Source organism: Prunus persica, chromosome G4 (genome assembly GCF_000346465.2).
Source record: "Prunus persica cultivar Lovell chromosome G4, Prunus_persica_NCBIv2, whole genome shotgun sequence".
In the NCBI taxonomy this organism is placed as follows: Eukaryota; Viridiplantae; Streptophyta; class Magnoliopsida; order Rosales; family Rosaceae; genus Prunus; species Prunus persica.
Window position 1 is genome coordinate 24,543,424 of NC_034012.1, and position 11,569 is coordinate 24,554,992.

At 37.1% G+C, this 11,569-nt stretch overlaps 1 protein-coding gene across 1 annotated transcript; it reads right to left on the reverse strand.

Annotated features, from left to right (window-relative positions):
- Positions 537–1,217, reverse strand: LOC109948753. Its single transcript, XM_020562463.1, has one exon. The coding sequence runs from the start codon at positions 1,215–1,217 to the stop codon at positions 537–539; it is 681 nt and encodes a 226-aa protein (XP_020418052.1).

Genomic DNA, 11,569 nt, shown 5'->3' on the forward strand with positions numbered 1-11,569 from the left:
TAGGCCATTTCTGGTGCTAATCGGTTTCTCTCTTCTTCAATTTGTTAATTTTTTAATTTTTTAGGTTGAAGGGATGTTTTGAAAAATAAAATGAAAATATACAAGTCATCCATTGTACAACATCAGGAAAAAATTATTCAACGTCATTCACTGTTCAAGTTTTGCTTAAGAAACGTGTAACCAAATCATTTGGGATATGCTAAGTGGGAAAATGTCATTCCCAAGCACTGGTGAAAAGACACCTATTTACTCCATGCATGACCTTTCGTTTACCAAATATGAAGATTGCAGTTGTGCAAAATATCTGTGTCAGTAAAATGTCATTCCTAGCCGTCTATGATGTCAGTAATAATTCCGCTATATAATATATATTATATAAATACATTTATATATAAAACGGTTTATGACAGCACAAACACCAGACAAAATAGATTAAAACTCAACATTTAGACAACATTTGTACAACGTAGCCAGCCAACCTAGAACTGAAGAGAAGCAAGTCCACAATGCATAAAAATCGTAAAAACATACTACAACTAATTAAAAGGGTATGGATTCCCTCGCACAACATACGCACGCATCACCTTGAACCAAAAAATACTCTCACGGTGCCATTTGCATCGATTGCAACAAGTCCAGAAGGCAGGATTTATCTTTTCTTCATTAGGCCAGCCTTGAATAACAAAATACCATTCATTGTTGTTACAAGCGCTGCAGTGATTGAACTTAATCTTCCCATAGTCAAACATATCTAGGATATGTCTTGCAACTATTGGTCGGCTTAATCTTCGTGTCAAAGCATCCCTGGTTCCTTTCATATCAATGTTGTTACGTTGATTCAAAGAACACAAGAATTCTAATGCATCCTCTTTTGACTGACCAATTCCGGACATACCAAGTAGTCCAACTACATATGCCGCTTCCATATGGCCTACCGTGGCTGCAATGCGCATCCCATACAACGCTTCCACGTTACCCTGCCTGAAAAAAACTTCGAATGCTTCTCTAAATATCGACTCAGGGTTATCGCAAGCCCTGCATTGTTGCAAGAAATGCTGGACCGCAGGTCTGGCACGGTACCAGCTAGGATGGTCTGGGTACTTTGCCATTGAAATGGTGTTCCACACTTGTGGACTGTTTGCCAAAGTATGGAACAATGGGCACACAGATGCCATACGGAAGAGATCTTCCGATGATTGGGTTGCCACGTATAACATTACTTTAAACCAAGCTAACTCCGGGATGAAGGCTTGGGGCATATCCAAATGGAGATGCTTCCTTCTCTTTCCTCCGACTGTAGTGAAATGTTTCGAATTCATTGAAATATTTTTGGAATGGAACGATTTGAGGAGTGGCAAAGGGGAGAAATGAGAATATTGGGGTACACGTTTTGTTGTAGTCTCTATTTATAGTGTTTTGAAAAGGTGTTTTCAGTTGGGGTTTTTCCAAGTTGACCGTTTTTAAAGAAACTGAACCCAACACCCTAAAACTGAAGACAAAAGAAGGGAAAACGTCATAACATTGCATAAAGAGTCAGACAGTCAAAAAGTCAATTAATAACCTATTTGCATAGCCATTTTTGGGATTTTCCCGCTATCAAATTCATTGATACAAATGTGATGGATTACTGACTAGTGACAGAAGGTCCCATTATATACTTTTTCATTTTCCCACACCCAACTACCCCTAGTAATGTTATTAAAATGGAACCAATAATGATGGATTCTTATCCAACTAGTTGCCTTAATGAAATATAAATAAAATAATAAATTTCAAGCAGTGTCCCCTTAATTTTCAGATTAATATTTGGTAGTGAAATATTATATTGCTTTTCGGGGTAAAAGATGTCACAATTCTGACGGTACAGGTGTCCAGATCGTGACCAACCCACCCACACACAGAAAAGAAGGATATAATTCAATTTGGGCAGAGATGAGAAAGAGCGGAATGAGAAGTTTAGGGTTATGAGTGAAGGGGTATGACTGAGAACTATGAGTGAGAAGGTATGAGTCCGAAGAGGTTTCAGTGAGAAGAGGTACAACTGAGAAGATTCAACATGTCTTCGTCTTCATCTCCCGCTCAAACAAAGAGGTGTCAGTATTGTGGAGCTACAATGGTGCTTCGGGTTTCAAAATCAGACAAAAATCGAGGGAAGCCATTTTGGAAGTGTCTAACCTCCTATGTAAGTTTTCATTTCAAGAATATGTATGTGGGTCAAAAAAAAAAACCTATGTCTAACTCTGACAGAATTATTTTGCATATATGATGCCTGCAATTAGGGAGCCACCAGTTACAATGGATTCGAATGGGTTGATGTAACCTCCGCTGAAGCAGAACATCAAGATGACACGAATGATGCTACAGTGCTGAATATGCTGAAGTCCATTAAGGACTTGGTATTAGTTTTATTAGTTGTATCAATTGTCATATTATTTGTTCTTTTAATGATCAATTAAGTGCACGGTTTCAAAGATTGTGAAAGTTCTCCCTAAAAAGACATGTTGCACGCACCACCAATGAGTTTTCAAACCCATTTTATAATATTTGTGCTTGAAATAGGTGGATTGGCATTGAATTTAAACAAAAGCATTTATTTGTTTGAAACCCAGCAAAAACTTTCCAAGACTTATTTTAAAAAAAGAAAATCATACGAAGACGATAAAATCACAATACAGGGCCAATACGATGCAATAACAAGACAATACATTTTTTTTAAAAATTGCATAATTATTTAGTGTATATAGATTGTTTATTTGCGTATACTTAAAGTTTATTGATTGTTTACTGCATATAAATCGCACGATATTGAATGTTTATTGAAGGTTTATTGATATTTTACTGCATGTATTTCGCATGTTATTGCTCTGATATTGAATGTTTATTGAAAGTTTATTGATTGTTTACATGTTTATTGAAGGTTTATTGATTATTAAATCCATGTATTTCGCATGTTATTGAACCGATATTGAATGTTTATTGATTGTTTACATGTTTATTGATTGTTAACTGCATGTATTTCGCATGTTATTGAACCGATATTGAATGGTTATTGAAGGTTTATTGATTGTTTGCTGCATGTATATCGAATGTTATTGCTCCAATATTGGATGTTTATTGGGGGCACAAGTACCACTCAAGTAAGATTTAAGGGGGGAAACGGACCTTATTCTTTCTTTTAGTAGGAAGAACAACTGTTAAGTTTAATTTCCTATTCAATACGACTTCCTTATGGTTGGTGTAATTGGGGACTGATGTATATTGCATGTCTATTGTGTGTATATTGCATGTCTATTGTATGTATATTGCATATCTATTGTGTGTATATTGTTTGTCTGTTATGTGTATATTGCTTGTCTGTTGCCTGTGTATTGTTATTTATTTCCTTCGTAAACAATAAACAATCAATACACATACAATAAATGTAAGATATACACGCAATAGAGAAGCAATATAGACGCAACAGACATGCAATATAGATGCACCAATATACATTACTTTTATGCTACTGAGCTGCCCAAAACCAAGAAAAAAAAATCAACGAATTTTTTAACCGATTATAAAGGAGAGAGGGATTCAAACCCGAGGGGCGGTACGGAACCAATAGGGAGTTTTTATAGCATTGCACCTGGAGATATTTTTTCATGTATTTCTATAAAGAGGGCATGATTGAATAAAACATTGGAGGTGAGGCCATAGCCGCTGATTATGTACCTTATTAAGATGCAACCCATTGCGATTAATGGTGGCTTGCATAAACGATGACATATCACTTTGCAATGATGTAATACACTTAAAAAGCCATCTTCAAATCCCAATTCACATATGCAGTCTTTAAATCCCAATTCAATGCAGTTTGGTTAAGGTTATGTAAATGTCGTGAAGGAGTTAGGCTAATATTACACAGAAGTTTGTTTCATTAAATAAAAAAATACTTTACGGAACCATAGGCACATTCTATGTATGGGAATGACATGTGTCTAACTTCAAAAACTCATCTGCCTATCCATTTAGATTGCCTACGTGCAATAGATTTACAGATCCATTTACTTTTCTCCTCACCAAGCCGTAGCATCTCCATTTCAGTTTCTTCATTTTTCTGTCTATGCTCTGCATCCAACTCCATATACATTTAGGACAATATCAGAATAAATGTAGCGTAGTATCACACTAATCAAAATGAAAGCATGCATCCGCTATAATATTTGCCACTATTTTGGTTCTAATTGTTATTGTCCAATAACTTAAACCTCAATTTATGTACAAAAATACACTAAGATTGAGAAAGACGAAGAAGAATAGAGGAGTAGAGGTAGAATTCGAAAAGGACCCGTATGTCTCTATTGTGTATTTACATGAGTTTGAAATTGGACATTCGCAAAACCTATTTAATCATCATGTACCTAAACCAAGTTCAACCCATATCATGGCATGTAAGCATCTCCCCGTGTTATCTCTGCAGCCAATTTCAACCCAAAAAAAGGGCCTGTTCTGCGAGGTGCAAGTAGCTAACGGAATCTCAGCGCTCAAAAGCTCAATGTACTTCAACACGAACATGCCACAATCGCCTCTGAAGCAAAACAAGAACTCGATCAATTCAACTAATGACATTCTAACGTAATTGACAATTTAAAGTAATAAATTTAAATAAAAAGTTGTGCTTACTGATTAGACTGTTGTGGAACATCCACACGCTCTATTGGTCATGGACACCACCAATCTCGGCTGCAATTGTTTGCGTAAACACCTTCTTCATAAAATTCGATGGTGTTGAGAAGATTTGGAATCGTAATTGAAAGCGGGGCGAGTTCTTCCTTTAAGATCTCATCTGGAATAAGTGAAACCTTTGAATCGTACACATTGATTTCACACAAAACCAGATCAATCATTATAGCCACCCAGTGCTTGTACTTCGTCAACATACAAGGGGCATACACCTTATATGCTTTCTGCCAATCCATCCCACACGCCGGAACCTTGCCATTTACAACGTTCAGTAAACTGTTTCTAATTTTCCACCCAACCTGCTCTATTTTTTTAATTATCCGTAAAGCAAGTACGAATGTGATTCTGTCAAATAGAAAACAATCAATGGTTAAACACCTCCACAAAGCAAGTATGGATAATTTGTAATTATTAACAGCACTTGGTCAAAGCCCATGACATACCATAAAAAATACATCGGTCGTTGTCCAGTCTGATATTTCTACTTCCTCCAACTCTTGTTGTCGCTTCCGGATGAGATACAACCCCAAATCAATGTGCTGCAACATGTTTTTCTTGTCAATCTCATAATCTATGTACATTAAAACAAATGCATAATCAATTAAACTTACATCTCCTTTTAGCCAACCATCAGCTTTGACGAGGGAAGCGAAGAATTCAATATCAGCTTTCACGTTGCCAAATTGCATCACCAAACTATGAATATAAAAAAGTTTTAGAACACAACAATTAAAAAATATATACACTCATGCCTTCTATCTCAAAAAACAAGGGACTTACTTTGGGTTATGGCGCCATTTCCAACAAAGTTTTAGCAATTTCACCAGATCATCATGCGGAATCGCCTTCATTGGGTCTAACGTCTGAAGTCCGGTTGTCTCTGCCAGAGTTTTTGGAACCAATTCACTACCTTCAATGATCTTCCACATAGGAATGATCCTCTTCCTTTTCCGTAATTGGACCCCTTGTTCTACAGCTTTACCTTTATCATTCAACCAAACGTTCAACTGAGATAGCACAGCTGTAGGTTGATCCAAATCAATGTCCCCGAGAGTAAACTCAACCTTTGTCCCCTCCGTGCTCTCGCCAATGTCATCGCCAAGCAACATAACTTCATTATCTTCTTTCTCACATTGGTTTCTTTGCACTTCCTTTTCCTCACTTCTTTGTCTTTTCACTTCCTTGCCCTCCCTTCTTTTTCTTTGCGGATCCTCTCCCTCACTGCTTTTTCTTTGCAGTTCCTCTCCCTTACTGCTTTTTCTTTTCACTTCCTCTCCCTCACTGCTCTTTCTTTGCGCTTCCTCTCCCTTGCTGCTTTTTATTTTCACTTGCTCTCCTTCACTTCTTTTCCTTTGAGCTTCCTCTACCTCACTTGGTTTTCCTTGCACTTCACCCCCTTCAATCCCCTCCTCTTCCTTTTCCTCTCCCTCATTTCTATTACTTGGCCCTTCACCCCCTTCAATCCCTTCATCTTCCTTTTCCTCTCCCTCATTTCTGTTACTTGGCCCTTCATCCCATTGAATGTCATCCATTTCCTCACTTCCCTTAAATAGATGTGAGATGACACAACGATTCGTCCTCTCTTTCAGTAAAGCTAGGTCCCTCCTTACTTCCTTCTCAAACTGAGGACCTAAACAGTGGTCCAAAAGTTTTTCCATCCGTATGACCTTTAACTCAAGGACGTCTTTTTCCCGCTTTACTTGAAACAACTCGGACCTCAACAAGCTTACCACCTTGTTCAACTCATCAAGGTTAGCATATGAAGAAGGAATTGACTCTGCCGAGACAACAGCAGGGCGATCATGTGGCCAACTCCAATATGGTTGTCTCATTTCCTCTTCACTCGGACATAGCGCCCGCAACTGAACTGACTGTTTCAGAATACAGACAAGAGTCATATTCAATCATTCTACTTCATAATTTCATTGAATCTTATAAATAGTTCTAAGGGCTGCAAACCAAACCTCTTTGCTCTGTTAAAAATAATTGTTCAACTTTCTCATCTCGGGAACAGACGTAGTAGTTCTCCATCGCAAAATACGCGGGACAGCTGTCGGATCAACAACCTTGCAGTAATTCAGGTCTGCCATTCTAGGAATTAATTCATATACCCAAATCTACACAATTTACAGGACAAAAGTCATTATTTAAGTTTTAAAATCCACAAAACTAATTGACATGAACATTATTACCATGTACCTGGAAAGCATACGTGAAACCTTTAAAACTCCATCCACTCCTTTGTGCTTCACCATGCTTATCCTTCTTGCCCTTCTCATTTCTCCGGCTTGTTCCCGTTACCTTACTTTTCCCCTTCCCTCTTCCTTCTTCTTTTTCAAAGCTTTTCACATACTTTGTTGGTGCAGAAAATAGACTGTCTTGGGTTTTGTCAAAGGACACTGAACCCCACAGATACCTGTTGAACGCATCCAAGTCCTCTACAAGGGTCAGGTAATTTAGATTGATGTTCAAATGTTTGTCCCTTCCCAAAACCACTAACTCAGCAAAGTAAACAAGAGCTAGCTTGTAGATGTCATCTTCCTCTGTGCACCTCAGAAATGCTTCTTCTAAGGCATTACATGTAATTCCTTCATCTATAAAATATCTTTTCTGAAGTCTAATTTCATCACTCTTTCCACTGGAAACTTCAGGCACTTCCCCAAAACGAAGCCCTGTGATCAAACAGAAATCCTGACGAGTGAACTGAGCAACGTCACACCCTATTAAGAAACTCAGTCCATCCAAGTCTTTCACACCCTGCCCCGCTACTCTACGCAACACAACCCTATGCACAATCTGCCCACTAAACTGAATCTTATCTATATTCAGAAGATGGCCAAAGCATGATGTCTTGAATTGTTCTAATTGTTCCGCACTCAACTTTGCTCGAATTGCAGCTAGAGATGAATTTGCATGTGAGCAGTTGTTCACCCGTGACGAATATACCTCTGACTCTGGCCATACCAGCTCCACGTTGGATCCCATTTCCTGAAATACAAGATGAAATAACGTGAACACATATACTACCACGTATTTGCACAATCACATTGGTATTTACACAACTAGTCAACCAGGCACATTACAAATTTTACAAAGTACATGAGCATAGGGATTACTGATCACAGGCTTTAACATCATCAGAGCAATATGACAAATTTTGTGCAAATACCTGTTAATGCAATGATTATGTGAATTACAAACAATTTCATGTGTTTTATTTGTGGATCCAAACTCTAATCAATGGTTGTTGCATGAGTGAGTGTGAATGCAATCTAGGCAAGTTCTGCACTTCACACACATGACAATTATTGTCATCTCATACACAATACAAAATAAATAAATCAGAAATATAGTGGAAGGAAGCAAAGCAAAGCATCTATTCTGCTATCTGCTTGCTAAGCAATTGCCACATCCTTCTTTCTTTCTAGCTTTTTCTTCAGTCAGCCACAATCGTCATAGATCAACCTTTATTTCAAATGCTTTGCACTTTTATTCATGAGTTTATTATTATCTGTTCTCATTTCTCATAGGCAAATTTAGTAACAAATGAAATAATATTTATTTCAAAAAATATATAAATTCTAGCGCCAGAGAGGTACTCTGCACTCTGCACTGCTTCAAATGTGGAAGGTTTTGAGGGCCTCCTCCAATTCAACACCATTATCTTATTCATATCATTACTAACATGTTATTGAGATGTTATTGACATGTGATTCACTTGATTTTCATTCGTTTTTTAACTTATACCCAAGCAAAAATTAACATGCAATTGAAGCACAAAGAAGAGATGCCAAATCCAACAACATTGATGGTACAAATTGGGGAAAACCGTTACTCTAACCCTAAACTCAAATTCCATAAATTACTCATCAAATGCTTTGCACTTCTATTCATGAGTTTATTATTATTATCTGTTCTCATGTTTCTCAGGCAAATTTAGTAACAAAGGAAATCATATTTATTTCAAAAAATATATATATTCTAGCGCCAGAGAGATAATCTGCACTATGCACTGCTTCAAATGTGGAAGGTTTTGAGGGCCTCCTCCAATTCAACACCATTATCTTATTCACATCATTATTGACATGTTATTCACTTGTTATTGACTTGATTTTCATTCCTTTTTTAACATATACCCAAGCAAAAATTAACATGCAACTGAAGCACAAAGAAGAGATGCCAAATCCAACAAAATTGATGGTACAAATTGGGGAAAACCATTACTCTAACCCTAAACTCAAATTCCATAAATTACTCACCAAATGCTGGTTATTGAACAATCGCAAGGTGTCTGTGCGGGGTCTTTGTGTTGCTTTGCTCCACAAATGGAACCTACCACTTCCAACGAATACGACTTCTCTCCTTCCCCTTTCACTGCTTCGCCCCTTCACTGTTTCGGAATCCACACCTTTGCCTCTTCTACTCAAAATAAATACTTTTTCAGGGTCTGGAGAACGGAGTGGCTTCAACCGTTGCCTTCAACCGTTTCTCAGAGCTATGGGTTTTAGAGAGATGAGTTGTTTCTGTTCAAACTTCGAACTTGCCTCTTCTTCTTCTTTTTCAGATGTGCTTGCCTCTTCTTCTTTTTCGGACGTGCTGGATATTCAATTCGGGTTTGGGTTCCACACCTACCCGATTTTAAAACTTTATCTCAATTCTCCCCAGCCCTTGAATTGATCTGATGGCTATTGTTGAAGGAAAATTGTGATCTTCCTAATATAATTTCACCACCACTAATTAAATAATGGGGTTTTATTATTTTAGGTTCGACCCATTCGAGACGCAAGTCTCTTAATTACAATCCCTTGCTTCAAGGGAAAACCCTTTGATTCCATCATAAAGAAACAGAACATGTGTGTTTGATTTTGCAGCTGCTCCCAAGTCCAACCTCAGGATGCCTACGTATCCCTTGCGGGAATCAAGCCACTCGTAGTTCAAAGATTCATGATGAATAAATGACTCATCGCAAAACGAAGAATTTGAATGAGTTTGATTGAGGAGTGTTTGAGTGAATTTAGCTGAATAAACCAGGGATTCGATATGGAAATATGTTTGGGATGGTTGCATCTAGATTGAATCTCTAGATTGCCTACGTACCCTTTTAAGGGATCAAACCAACGTAGTTCGAAAAATTTAGAAATTAATGGGTAAGTGTGGCCCAATAATTTAGAGTTGGTGTCTTTGAGACGATTTGAAGATTTTCATAGGTAGATGACCTATGGGGAAATTTTGAAATTAATGGATAAGTGTGGCCCATTAATTGAGAATTTGTGTTTGAGATATTTGAATTTAATCTCATTGGAATTTTCATGGGTAGATGACCCATGGGAAAATTTGGATGGTTTTGTAAGACTTTTTTTCTTTTTGTCAATGTCCCAGAAAATTAATGAGCAATTTTGATTAACCCACTAATTTTCTAAAGTTGACATTTGCACTTGGACCCAAATATGGCTACAAGGATTTTTTTTTTAATTAATCCATTAACCATATGATAGGGAATTTGGGCCTTAGGAAATTTAATGGGTAATTATTTGAGTTACCCATTAATTATATGGGCTTCTGAGATTCAATGGATAATTATTCTCTGACAGCCCATAATTCTATTTTGGGCTTTTGATGTTTGTTGATAGCTAGCCCATGAGCATGGAGCCCCAAAAAAAACTTTGGTCCAGCAGGCGATTAGCTATCCAACTCTTTGCAGAGTTTGTTTCTAAGTAAAATCAGACCTTGCAATCCCATCTTTATCTGGAATACTTGTGATCAGTCCGAATTACAAGCAAACACTGTCACTACTACAAAAAAGCAAAAAGACGACGGTAAATCACCGTCGTGTATTTGGTTTTTCAATGGTCGTGGAATCCACCGTCATCTTTTCCCTCATAAACCACGACGCTAAATAACCGTCGTTGTTAAACTATACAACGTCATCAAAAAATACAAAACGACGTCTTTGTACTGCAAAAAGATCTAAAAAAAGCAATCGAGGATGATAATAGACGACCAATTCTCTAAAAAGACCGTCGTTAAAAAGGGAAAATATGACACATATTAAGAGAACAAGGCCGCAAGATAGACATACAACGACGACAATAAAAATACGCCGACGTTAAATATAATTTTCACGACAATAAAAAATAGGACGTCTTTAAATACATTAGAAGACGACGTTATTGATACCTACTACGTCGCACATATAAACACAACCGTCGTACAATTAATTTTCCACTTCGATTTTTCGATAAAAGATGACGTGGAAATAGTTGTCAGTGTCATTATTTACGACGTATGTGTTTCTATAGTAGACGTTGAAAAACTAAACAACGTCAGTTACAAATATATGAGAGTCGTATTAAAAAATTTATACGTCCTATTTTCAGAAACAAACAACGACGATAAATATTAGACGTTGTTAAATACAACAACGTCGGAAAACAATAAAAACAGACGTGTTTAGTCTGCTAAAGTTCTAGAAAATAGTCGAGGATGAGAATAGACGACCAACTCAAAAAAATCACCGTCGTTAAAAAAGAAAAATATGACACATATTAAAAGAACAAGGCCGCAAGATATACATACAACGACGACAACCAACGACCATAAATATTAGACGTTGTTAAATACAACAACGTCGGAAAACAATAAAAACAGACGTGTTTAGTCTGCTAAAGTTCTACAACGTCTCTTATTTACAAAAAACCGTCGTGAAATAAATTTTCCACTTCGATTTTTCTAAAAAAGATGACGTGGAAATAGTTGTCAGTGTCATTATTTACGACGTATACATTTATATAGTCGACGTTGTATTTATATGTATTCATTACTCACGACGCACTTAATAATATAGACG

Bases quoted from the DNA above. Each gene is read 5' to 3' on its own strand.
- LOC109948753 (XM_020562463.1), bottom strand. From the start codon at position 1,217: ATGTTATACGTGGCAACCCAATCATCGGAAGATCTCTTCCGTATGGCA.